The 13,332-nt window shown below is 49.2% G+C and overlaps 1 protein-coding gene across 3 annotated transcripts in view; it reads right to left on the bottom strand.

Moving 5' to 3' along the window:
* Positions 1-10,543, bottom strand: part of B3GNTL1 (UDP-GlcNAc:betaGal beta-1,3-N-acetylglucosaminyltransferase like 1) — a 91,374-nt gene extending 80,831 nt beyond the window's left edge. For 2 of the 3 annotated variants that reach the window (XM_062175523.1, XM_062175524.1), the window contains exons 1-3: positions 10,461-10,543; positions 7,159-7,275; positions 6,965-7,064 (exon numbers count right to left, since the gene is read on the bottom strand). In XM_062175523.1, coding sequence (XP_062031507.1) covers positions 6,965-7,064; positions 7,159-7,275; positions 10,461-10,490 — 247 coding nt within the window. In that variant the 5' untranslated portion in view covers positions 10,491-10,543. The remainder of the gene's footprint in view (positions 1-6,964; positions 7,065-7,158; positions 7,276-10,460) is intronic. The other variant, XM_062175525.1, reaches the window with a different exon arrangement.
* Between the last annotated feature and the right edge of the window lie 2,789 nt (positions 10,544-13,332).

Genomic DNA, 13,332 nt, shown 5'->3' with positions numbered 1-13,332 from the left:
AAAATTGGGGCTGGCGCTGTAGCACAGCGGGCAAAGCTGCCGCCTAAAATGCCAGCATCTCACACGGGTGCCGGTTCATGTCCCAGCTTCTGCACTTCAGATCCAGCTCTCTGATAATGGCCTGGGAAAAGCAGCCGAAGATGACCAAGTGCTTGGGCCTCTGTTACCCATGTGAGAGACCTGGAAGAAGCTCCTGGCTTCAGCCTGGCCCAGCCCCAGCCACTGCAGCCATCTGGGGGGTGTGAACCAGTGCTTCTCTCTCTGTATCTCACTCTATGTAATTCTTTCAAATAAATAAATAAATTTAAAAACAAAACAACTGGGACTGCTGCAGGGTGACATTCAAGGGAACACACCCACTTTCCCTAGAGAAGAGACTGCCAATACCTGAATCACGTTAACCGAACAGTTAGATTTGATACCACCAAGGGAAGTCACATACAGCCAAACAGATTTATGCAGAATTACAACAACAAATCTCTCTGGTTTTCAAGGTTAGGACAAACCAGAGAAAGTTGTCCACCCAAGGGGACTTCAGCAAATTGTGCCTTTCAGCCACACCCACAGCACTCCCTTGTTTTCTGCTACAGAGGCAAGAGAAGCCTGGGCCCCGCCACTCACATCTGTCCTGCTCTTGGGTGGTACTGGAGCACCACTGCGGATGGCGCAGCAAACAGAGGTGAGATGCACAAAGTCGTCCTACCCTCAAATTTCCAAAGGCTCCAACCCAGAGCAGTGCCCTTTTGGTGAGGGGGGTTCTCACACAGCAGTGGTTTAATCTCTAGCTTAATCCACAGAGCTCTGCTCACCTAAATCAGTAACAGAACAACCTTAGTTACCAGCAGGAGCGGAGAAGAAACACACCGCGGGAGGCAGAGCTGGGCTCTCACCCCTGGATGGGCAGCAGCCAGGTCACAACAGCTGCAGCCAACTCCCCACCACCCCTGCAGAGTAAAGCAGGCACAGAGAACACCTCATGACAAGCACAACCAAGCAGCTATTTTTTGGGGGGAAACAAGGTGGGAAGTGACTTTCCATAACACCCTGAAATAAGCAGTTTTGTTCAAAAAGCAGCTTATCAAAGGCAGGCGTTAGCAGAAAAACCCAAATCTATGAATCTGGGTAATGAAGGAAGACACATCTCACCAAGGAAGCTGCAAGTTTCTCACACTAAATCTTGTGTTTGGCAGAGACCAGGGATTTGCTTTAATAATTACTCCCTCAAGAAAGTCCAATGTTTGTGCCTGGGGATCCCTATGTGAGGAAGCCCATCGTTCACAAGGGGAGACAGTCACCATGGCCACGGCAGGAAAGACTCGTGCCTGGGCGGTGGGACAGAAACATTCCTTACTCTTGGAGAGGAGAGAAGGGGTTGTATTTTATTTTGATTTTAGCCAAGTGACTACATTACTAAGAATTTTGCTCTATTATGAAATAAAGTCATAATAAGTTCATCTTAATCCATTTTAAATAACCAGCCTCTTGAAAACAGACACTGGATTTGTTTTCTCTGACTTTCCTATTAGAGAAAATACATTATAGGAAAATACAGCCTTTCAGATATACCCCAATTGCCTCATTTATTAATGTATAATCCAGTTTCCCATGAATCCCTGACCCAAACTTCAACAGTCAGGAGGGTAAACTCAGGCCTTCACAATTTTAAAACGGATAGTATTACTGACCTTGATAAAAAAAAAAAAAGTACAAATATGATATGGATCAGGTAAGAGCTAATCTGTAAAAGCATTTTCTGAAAGAAAAAACTTGTTTTTGATATGGACATTAGTCAAGGATGTCGACAGTTACCAAAATGCTTTCAATTTACTGTCAACTATATTTTTAAAGAATATTAAAGAACTTTCATAATGCTTTCAAAACCAATTTGCTTACATGCATTTCATAAGTTGAAATAGATGTTCTATGATAACAAATTTATACGGTTTTCCATTTCAAGCAAATTAAATAACAAAAACAAGAAATAATGTTGAGAAAAATAATAACATCTTCCAGCTGATGAACACGATGAGGATGTCAGTGACAGATGGTCGCTACCACGGTGCTGCAGTGTGGGCCTTACACACATCACACCTTCCCAACACTCGGACACGGGCACCCACTACCACCTAGACACAAATGAGGAAACCGAGGCACCTGGCAACGGGGCCCTGCGAAGCATCTGCTCTTGCCTGAGCTCCATGTCCCTCCCATATCCTCCGAGACCCAAGTACTGCAGGAACAAGGCAGGGTTGTGCTGCCCACGTCCCCTCCCTGGGACTTACAGGTGGGAGGTCGCCACAGCAACAGCAAGGCATCTGGGCTTAATGGGAGTTTTATAAAACAGACTGTTTCTTCACTTAAAGAACCAAGCCTTAAAAACTACTGTTTAGGGGCTGGCACTGTGGCGTAGTGGGTAAAGCCACCACCTGCAAAGCCGTATCCCATACGAGTGCCCGTTTCTGTACCAGCTGCTCCACTCTGATCCACTCCCTGCAAATGACCCAAGAAAGCAGCAGAAATGGCCCCAGCACTTGGGCCCAGCCACCCTCATGGGAGACCTGAATGAAGCTCCTGTCTCCTGGCTTCAGCCTGGCCCAGGGCTGGCCATTGCAGCCATCTGAGGAGTGGACCAATGCATGGAAGGTCTATGCTCTCTCTCTCTGTCTTTCAAAATAAATCTTAAAAGCTATGAGAAATATATAAAAATTTTTAAGTATTGTACATATTTGCCTGCTCTCTGAAACATTATGCCCTGGGGACTCGGCTAGAGCACTTTTTTTTTTTTTTAAAGATTTATTTATTTACTTTAAAGTCAGAGATAGAGAGGAGGAGAGGCAGAGAGAGGGAGACAGGTCTTCCACCTGCTGGTTCACTCCCCAAATGGCCGCAACAGCTGGAGCTGAGCCAATCCAAAGCCAGGAGCCAGGAGCTTCTTCCAGGTCTCCCATGTGGGTGCAGGGGCCCAAGGCCTTGGGCCATCTTCCACTGCTTTCCCAGGCCATCAGTAGACAGCTGGATCGGAAGTAGAACAGCCAGGACTTGAACTAGCACCCATATGGGATGCCAACACTGCAGGCAACGGCTTTACCCACTACACCACAGTGCCGGCCCCGCTAAGCACATCTTGAGAGACAAGGCTGTTTCAGCAGGGTTGTCATTCACCTGTACCAACACCTACCCTCCATGTGCTAGCTGCCCCCCCCCCCCCCCCGCAAAGATAACAGAAGAAAATGAGCTAAATACCAGCAGGAAGCTGCAGAGGGCAAAGCCCATTTCCCCCAAAACCCCAATCGGGTTCTCTCGGGCTGGGGGACACGCACTTTACACTACTTTCCTCACACAGCAAAACTGTTTTTACCAAGAGCCAATCTCCAGATCAGTATGAGGATGTTCCTGAGACCTCTGAGAAAGACATCCTGAGTTCAGAGCCCAGTTCTGCTGCAGACTGATGCTTCCACTTATAACAGTTAACAAGTCCTTGAGTAAAAAGAACCTCTGCAGGGGCCAGTGCTGTGGCACAGTAGGCTAAGCCTCTGCCTGCAGTGCAGGCAACCCATATGGATACCGGTTTGTGTCCTGGCTGCTCCTCTTCCAATCCAGCTCTCTGCTATGGCCTGGGAAAGCAGTAGAAGGTGGCCCAAGGCCTTGGGGCCCTGCACCCACGTGGGAGACCCAGAAGAAGCTCCTGGCTCCTGGCTTCGGATCGCCTCAGCTCCGGCTGTTGCGGCCATCTGAGGGGTGAACCAGCAGATGGAACACCTCTCTCTCTTTCTCTACCTCTCTCTGTAACTCTGTCTTTCAAATATATAAAATAAATTAAAAAATAAAAAATAAAAACATGAGTCCTAACCCTACAGAAAGCTACCCTCACACCCACCTTTAAACTCCAAGCAACTGCACATGATTTCAAAAAACTGTGTAACAAAGTAAATTTAAAATCCACTTTCCATGAACTTTTTAAAAGTACCTTAATATATGCACACATATTTTTCAAATCTGATATGAAAACCTTAAAATCAAACTAAAGGACACCTGATCCATTACACCTGAAGTCATTAGCAGGCAGCGGGAATGGGAAGCAGAGCAGGGGCTCAAACCCAGGCACTCTGACACGGGACACAGACTTCCACAGGGGCACCTGACCTGCTGCCAAACACCCGCCCTGACCTCTGCTCTACCTTTGTTTCCCTGCACTACTTCTACCTCTCAGTAGTCACTGCTGTGACTGTGCTTTGTTTTCAGGGTCATCCTGATACAACCATTCTTGAAGAAATCCTCCCCACTTGTTTACAATTTCCCTTGAAAGCTCTGCTCATTGGCAACGGATCTGGGTACGAGAGTTTTGGTACCTATCAAGTAAAAGTTTACTTGACTTTAATCTTTCAGTCAGGATTGTGTAAACTGAACCAATAGACATGTCTGTGGTGTCAGCTACTATTTATGTATTAATCATCGGTCCTTCAACAGGGACATGAACAAGATTTAACTTCATCCTTGCAAACTGATGTGATGGCATCCCATTTGGGCACCTGTTCAAGCCCCAACTGTTCCACTTCCGATCCAGCTCTCTGCTATGGCCTGGGAAAGCAGCAGAAAATGGCCCAAGTCCATGGGCCTCTGCACCTACATGGGAGACTCTGAAGAAACTCCTGGCTCCTAGCTTCAGATCGGCCAAGCTCTGACCGTTGTAGCCATTTGGGGAGTGAACCAGCGGATGGAAGACTTCTTTCTCTTGCTCTGCATTTGCCTCTCTGTAACTCTGCCTTTCGAATAAATAACTAAATCTTAAAAAAAGAAAAAAAAAAAGAGCTCCAAGTCCCTTAAACAAATGATATTGGAACAACTGAACATCTATAAACACTTCCTACCACATAAAAATTAACTCAAAATAGATCAAAAATCTAAATAGAACTCTTCAAAGAAAACACAGGTATCAATCTTCATTTGGCAATGACTGATTTGGCAACGGATTCTTAGTGTTGATCAAGAAACACATGCCACACAAGAACAAATCAGCTAGATTTCATTAGAATTACAAACTTCTGTGCAGGGAAGGACACTTTCAAGAGGGTAAAAAGATACCTAAGAATGGCAGAAAATATTTGTAGATCATATATCTCAAAAGCTCTTGATTTCCAAACAAGTACAACTCAACAATAAATAACCCACTTGTAAAACAGACAAAAGACTTGAACGGACATTTCTCCAAAGAAGATACACAGATGGACTACAACCACAGGAAAAGATACTCAACATAATCAGTAAGTGGGGAAATACAAATCAAAATCACAATGAGGTACATTTCACTTTAGTACAGGATGGCTACACTACAGAAACCAGAAATAACAAGTGCTGACGAGAGTACAGAAGCTGGACCTTCACAGCACTGCTGGTAAGAGGGAAAAACAGCACAGCAACTCCTCAATGTGTCTGACTTAGACTCACAATATGACCCCGCAATTCTACACCAAAATACTCATATATCCTCAAAGGATTTGAAAATCAGCGTTCAGGGGCCGGCACTGTGGCATAGTAGGCTAAGCTTCCCCCTGCAGTGCCAGCATCCCATATGGATGCCGGTTCAAGTCCCAGCTGCTCCTCTTCTGATCCAGCTCTCTGCTATGGTCTAGGAAAGCAGTAGAGGATGGCCCAAGTGCTTGGGCCCCTGTACCCACGTGGCAGACCTGGATGAAGCTCCTGGCTTCTGGATTTGGATCGGCCCAGCTCTGGCCATTGCAGCCATTTGGGGAGTGAACCAGTGGATGGAAGACCTTTCTCTCTGTCTCTCCCTCTCTCTCTTTGTAACTCAACCTCTCAAATAAATAAATAAATAAATAAATAAAAAGAAAAGGTAGGCAGGCAGGCAGGCCAATGTTCAAATAAAAACCTGTACATGAATGTTAACACCACCCACAATAACCAAAAAGTGACAAGTGGCCAAACACAAGACGATATATGCATACACTTGAATTTAATTCTCCCACAGAACAATAAAATGCTGACAGATGTCATAACGTGGATGAGCTTTAATAACATTATGCTATATAACAGCAGCTAATTACAAAAGAGCACATCATACATGATTCCATTTATATGAAATGTCCAGAATGTCAGGCAAATCTATAGAGATGGGAAGTACACTGGAGTAACCCACGTGCTGCCACAGAACACCACAGACTGAGTGCCTTACAGAAATGTGTTCACAGTCCTACAGGCTGGGAGTCCGAGATCAAGGCAGTGGCAGGTTCAGTATGTGGTAAGGGCCAACCTCCTAGTTCACCCAGGTGTCTTATCCCCAAGTCCTCACAAGGACCAAGAGCAAAGTCTCCCTTGCCCCGCCCCCTTTTTAAAGATTTATTTATTTGAAAGGCAGAGTTACAGAGGGGAGAAACACAGAGAGATGTTCCATCCACTGGTTCACTTCCCAAATGGCCGTACAGCCAGGATGGGGCCAAGCTGAAGCCAAGAGCTTCCTCCAGGTCTCCCATGTGGGTACAGGGGCCCAAGCACTTGGGCCATCCTTCATTGCTTTCCCAGGTCATTAGCAAGAAGCTGGATCAGAAGTGGAGCAGCCAAGGCTCGAACTGGTGCCCATATGGGATGCCAACGTTGTAGGCTGGGGCTTAACCAGATACAACGCCAGTCACTGGGGCCTCTTTTGAAGGGCTCTCCTCTATGTATGAAGTTCCACACTCATGACCTAAACACCTCCCAGAAGGGCCTCCTCCTAACACCATTACACTGGGGTTAGGTTTCAACATAGGATTTGGAGAGGGGTCACAATCACATTGTAACAACAAATCTTTACCAAAGAATAGGAATTCAGGTCTAGTATATTCTTAACAAGAGGCATATCTAATTATAACCAGGGTGCTTTTTCTAGTACTTGAACAACACCAGACTATCTAAAGATGTAAGTTAAGGAACCAGGAACCAGCTTAATAAACTCAACATTCCAGCTCACCTCCCCGGGGAGAAGAAGAACTGTGCCCTCCAACAACCACGAGGATACCAGACTCTTCTAGCTTCTCTTTCCATTTTTCAATGATAGTCATAGACTTGTCCTGAAAATACAACGTCCACAGGTCAGGAAATATCCTTTGGAACAGTCAAACATAACTTACACCAGCACTAAATCACCCAAGAAGTTACAAATACCTGACTGGCATCATTAAAGACAGAGAGTTCCATGGCACCTTCAAAGTCCTGTTGCAAAACAGACTTCAAACACTCATCCAGCCATGGCTCAGCATTGTAGACTGGGAGGATAATGGACTGAAATTCAAAAGAAATGGATTACCAAACAGAATTCCCTTTCCATCGCTCTAACCTACTTCCCCTTCACTATCCACACAGTGCTCACTTCTACATGGCAAAGCTTGATTTACAGAGCAACCAAGAATAAGGCTTCCCAGGAAAGCGTGTGTTCCTGACAAATAAAAGCGGTTTATTCCTTCTCTCCAAACTCTTAACATGCATTTGCTCCAGAAGACGTATGTCTTAGGAGCAGGCACTGTGGCATGGGGTTAGGCTGCCACCTGCAATGCTAGTATCCCATATCAGAGTGTGCCAGTTTTGAGTCCTGGCAGTTCCACTTCCACACCAGCTCCCTGCAAATGTGATGGCTCAAGTGTCTGGGCCCCAGTCACCCACACGGGAAACCAGAAGGAGTCCAGGCTCCTCCCAGCTTCAGCCTAGCTGTTGCAGCCACTTGGGGAGTGAACCAGCAGATAGATCTCTTTCCCTTTCTCTTCCTTCCTCCATCCCTCCTTCTCTCTCTGTAGCCCTGCCTTTCATAAATAAATAAACCTATTTTATTTATAAAAAAAGATTTAGGTTTTAGATTTTCCTGAACTGGTCTTTAAAATGTTCTTGAAAGGGGAAAAAAATCTGGAAGCAACAAAATTTTCCCCAGCTCAACTGTAAATTCCTGTGCTTCCAACTGCAACTCAGAAACATTCTGGTTGAAAATAGCAGTGTATTCTCCAACCGTTCCTGAAAATAACTCATCTGTCCTTTTTTGGGTGGAATAAGCTTTGTTACAAACCACAATGTTAAAGAAACTGCAAAAAAGTAACCCCTTTTGCACCACCTAGCAGAGAAGTACCTACCCAGTGCCACACCAACACAGTGCATCCCCAGCAGGGCACGACTACACACTGCACTGCCCAGGCACTTTGTGTCAAAGTACGGGAAGCAGCACCCGACAAGACTGCCGTAAAGTGTGATGGCACCAACCCCACAATACTGTCGTAAAGTGTGAGGGGCACCATTCCCACAATGCCCCACAAAGTCAATGTGCCCAGTGAGTCCTCTCTGTTTTACACTCAGTTTTAGCTGGCTTGGCATAAGCTCTGTATTTTCTTGGAGCCCAACAAGTAAAACAAACATTTCTAAGCTTTTCTGGAGTAGTCAATGAAATCTGACTATCACTCAAAACAACTGAAAATAGGAATAAACTCTTCATTTTACACATAAGGCAACACAGAACCACAGAAATCAGTCTGTCCTCATCTTTAGGTATATACATGCATACATACATACACACACACACACACACACATACCTATCTCCTAACGAAGGAGACAAATTCCTAGACAAGAACACAAGCACGAACACGGGTCAGGTGAGTGCATGTGCCTCATCTATGCACAGATGAGTGTTTACGGAAAACTGGCAACTGTCGGGCACAGCAGTGAAGTCGCCACTCGATGCCTCCATCCTGTATCGGAGTCCCTGCTTTCAGCGCTGGCTACTCTTTCCCATCCAACTTCCTGCTAAGGCCCCCTCTGGGAAGCACATGATGGCTCAGGGACTTGGATCCCTGCCACCTACATGAGACCTGGATTGAGTTCCCGGCTCCTGGATTCAGCGGGGCGGTCTCAGCTGCTGCCAGCATTTGAGGAGTAAACCAGTGGATGGAAGACCTCTCTCAGTCACTGTTTCAAACAAATATCTAAATCTGTTTTTAAATGTTAATTTAAAATTCATAGAAATGGAGTTAATGCTAAGTTTAGTTTGGTGCAAAAATTTTTGAAATCCTTGCAGTGTTTTCATAACATGCATTTTCCATGAACTATCTGAAGACCTCTGGTGTGTATACTCAAGTGTGTATATAAAATAGGTATGATTTTTTTAAAGACTTTATTTAAGAGGTAGAGTTACAGTGAGAGGGAGAGACAGAGAAAAAGGTCTTCCACCTGCTGGTTCACTCCTCAAATGGCCACAACAACCTCAGAAGCCAGGAGCTTCTTCCTTGTCTCCCACGTGGGTACAGCTGCCCAAAGACTTGGGCCATCTTCCACTGCTTTCCAAGGCCATTAGCAGAGAGCTGGATTGCAAGAGGAGCAACCAGGACATGAACCAGCACCCACATGGGATGCCGGCACCACAGATGGAGGCCTTACCCACTACCAGCCCTTAGATATGATTTTTAAAATAGTAAATGCAAGGACCAGCGCTGTGGTGCAGCGGTTTAACGCCCTGGCTTGAAGCACCGGCATCCCATATGGGCGCTAGTTCGAGACCCGGCTGCTTCACATCCGATCCAGCTCTCTGCTATGGCCTGGGATAGCAGAAGATGGCCCACTCCCTACACTCCCGTGGGAGACCCGGAAGAAGCTCCTGGCTTCAGATTGGCACAGCTCTGGCTGTTGCAGTCAATTGGGGAGTGAACCAGCAGATGGAAGACTTCTCTCTGCGCCTCTCCTTCTCTCTGTGTAACTCTGACTTGCAAATAAATAAATAAATCTTAAAAAAAAAAAAAGTAAATGCAAATACTGTTACAAAAAGCTCACAGGAGTGTTGAAAATGCAACTATTTCTCTGCAAATGAAACAAGGATCTGCCCCAGCAGCGGTTCCGTTCCCAGAGCTTCACTTATATCCACAAAACAACCGCTCCGGACTTCCTTCATACATACGGGTGTGGGTTTTGTTTGTTTGAACGGTTGAGACCCTCTCGGATGTCCTCTTCCCAAATGCCCGCCAACAGCCAAGGCTGGGTGTCCCACGTGGGGAGCCAGCGACTGCTGCTGTCTCCCCAAGATGTGCACTAGCAAGAACCTGGGGTCTGGCACCGCGGGAGGGTCTTCGGGCGGGACGCTGCGCCAAACGCCCGCTCGGGGACTTTCCAAGGAGGGCCTGCTTGCTGCTCAAAACCGGCCGTGCCTCTGCCTCGGACGGACCTTGCTCAACCACGCGCCCCAGGGCGAGCGCGGGGCCTCCCCGCGGGGTCCGGGCGCCTCACCACCCGGGGAGCGCTACGGGGAGCGCAGCGCTCAGGGCTCGGAAGCCTCGGCCCAGGAAAGGAGGCCGAGCGGACGCGGAGGACTCGGGGCCCCACAACGCCGTCCGCCCACGCCCACCGCCCGGCCCCGCAGGCGCGCGCAACGCCCCGAGAGGCGGGTCCGCAGGGACCCGAGCGTGAGCGACGGGGCGACGGCGCCCCCGCCGCACCTACCACGAGCGGGCGAGCGCCGCGGGCCCGCATGGCCTCCGGTCTCCTCAGGACGCCCCGCGTCCTCCTCCAGCTCCGCGCGCCCCGTGGTCTCCGCTCGCGGCGCGTGCGCGGGCAGCGCCGGAGGCGGGGAGGCCGGGGGCGGGGCCGGGGTCAGGCCTCCTCCGATTGGTGCCGAGACGTGTCGGTCCTGCGGGGGCGAGGCCGGAGTGGACGGCCCAGTTCCCCACGCGCAGTGCCAGGCTCTGGGGGCGGGGCTCGGGGCGGGCGCCGGGGGCGGCGACCCCCGCGGTCGGGGCCGGCCTCTGCCTTACACGGCGCAGGGGCTCTTCCGCACGCTGCGAAGTCCGCGAAGCGAACGTTTGTCCGCGGGGAAGTTGTGAGGAGACCGCGTGTTTGACGGGGCTGGATTCGTGAGGAGGCGCCTGCGTTCCCGCTGGGTGGTGGCTGGAACCCGAGACCTGAAAACCTCGTGGCGCCCTTAAAAGGAAGCGGGACGGGGCGCGGGAGAGGGGTTGGACCGTTGTAGCCTCTCGGGAAGTGGCTCCGGAAGGGCAGGTGGACATGGAGGTGGACTGGCCCGAGGCCGGAGCGGGGCTGCTGGGTGTTCGAGCACGCGGGGGAGCCCCCGGGCGTGCGCTGGGTTCCTGGCGTCAGCCCAGGCCGGGGCGATCGGCTGCTGGCTTCGCGGTGGCCTCACGTCCTGGCGCTGGTCCCTCGTCGGCGCCTCCCCCGGCAGCCCTCGGAGATGACTCCGCTTAGCGGGAGGCGGCCCCAGGAGCTGGTGGTCTCCGCGACCTGGCAGAGCAGCCGCCCTGCCGTTTTCTGAGAACATAGCGCCAGGCCAGCAAAGAGAAGTGCCCACGGCCCGCCTATTCTCTGGACCTGCAGACCCGCACCGAGCCCGATCCCTGCCTGTGGGGCCCTGAGGGCCTTCGCTTCTCAGTGTCACCCGGGTGGGCCTGCTGGCGACGGGCCCCCGAGGGCTGCTGAGCCCCTCACGCGAGGGGCGATGGGGACAGTAAGGCTCGTGTAGAGAACAGGTCTGGGGTACGTTAGGGCCCAGTGTGATGTTTGGGCTCAGGGTTGGGACCCGTATACATAGATTAGCCTGCGGAGCTACTCCATCTCTCCCGGACCAGGCACCTGATTGTTCAATGAGCACGTCGTCAGCAGAGAGCCAGCCATGCTCCCTTACTGTCCAAGACAGATTCAATGCACACCTCTCTGCACAGCAGCTATTACACATAGCAGCACTTCAGTGTGAGCACCACTTCCAGTTGTGACTTTTTTTCCTCATTAATTTGACCTAATTTGAACTTTTTGGACAAGTAGGAACCATTATGTCAGATGAGTGCAATGCAGCCTTGTAGATAAAAAGCCATTTGCAGAATATTCCTCAAGTACTTCATGTTCTTTGGGGGTTGGTGTATTCAAAATAGCCTCATTTCGACACCTCAGTAAAAAGTAGCACTGAGGCCACCAGAATGCACTGTAGGCTCAAGATAAGGGGTCAGAGAGCAGCAGCTGCAGCTGGGTTCCGGCACAGCCGTGCTGCCACGTGGCATTCAGAAGTAGGCTTGGCTGCTTTTGCCTTGCTTCCTGTGCATCTCTTACTGCCAGAAATTTGCTACTCACTGCCTTTCCCCCAATACAAATTTGATTAGAATGTCCTTTTGGCAAACATTTAGAGAACCAAGAGGCACTTCAGCAATGCCAGACTATATTCATTTGGTGTTCCAAACCCAGGGGTGGTGAGAGGGCTTAGGCCCTGGGGACTGGGGCACAACACACACACACCCCCGTGAGAGGAAGTAAGGTGTGGGGGTTGGTGTTCGCTGGGTTGAGATCCTGTGGGCTTAAGCCAGTGGGAAGTGAGGTCATGATGGAAGATGAACAAAGTCACAAGGCCCCTGCAGCTTTGGCTCACTGCATGGACGGCCTCCTTTAATTTTAACAGTTCATGCAACATGTTATCGGATGCTGGCTGTATTCAGAGGACTTGGTGCCAGCTGCCAGGGCTTGGAATGGGGAAGGCTGGGTGCTGTGGTCTGTTTGTGCACTACCACCCCCAAAACCAGGTGCTGGTGTTAGGTGGAGCTATGAGGAGGTGGTTGGGTCCCCAAGGCTCTGCCTAGTAAGTGGAATTAGTGCCCTTATGAAAAAGGCTTCAGGGACCCACAGAGGTGCCAGCTATGAGGAATGGGCTCTCACCAGACAAAATATCTGCTGGAACCTTCACTTTAGAGTTCCTGGAACTGTGAGCAAAAATCTCACTTGTTTGTAAGTTACTCAGTATATATTCTGTTATAGCAGCCCAAACTAAGCCACCAGGTCTCCAAGTCTAAGAACTGCACCATAGCCTCTTCCAATGCTGATGTAGGAGGAGATGTGCTGCAAGTCTTCAACAAATGTCACTAAACTGGAGATGCGGCCCAGATGGGACAAATCTGCCATGAATGTTATCAGTGAAGGCAAAGTCCAAGCTTTAAAGACAACAGCTAGAAGGTTTCTCATGACAGCTCACACCCCCAGACCTCCATGTGCCTTTTCCAAGCTTCCAGATGGTACAAACCTCAACTATGGCTCAACCTCCCCTTGCAGTGTATGCCCCTTGGCGGTCAGAAGTACCTAGGACTGCAGGAGGCTGCAGGTGTTGGGCAGAGCACCCTAACAATAAATGTGTTCATAAAGGAGTAAACCAGATGTCAGACAGCACACGTTGGTTGTTGATCTGTCTCATGTTTTTTAAATGTTTGTTGTTGCTCACTATGTCGATCTAATGACATGAGTTGCAGCTGATTGGTTAAAAAAAAAAAAAAAAAGTCTACAAGACAGCAGATCAGTGTGGAGATGATCCCTAAAGCCCATGTTT

The sequence above is a fragment of the Lepus europaeus genome, chromosome 18, assembly GCF_033115175.1.
Source record: "Lepus europaeus isolate LE1 chromosome 18, mLepTim1.pri, whole genome shotgun sequence".
Taxonomy (NCBI): Eukaryota; Metazoa; Chordata; class Mammalia; order Lagomorpha; family Leporidae; genus Lepus; species Lepus europaeus.
The sequence above is the reverse complement of the archived record's forward strand: the minus strand, read 5'-3'. Positions and strand labels throughout refer to the sequence as shown.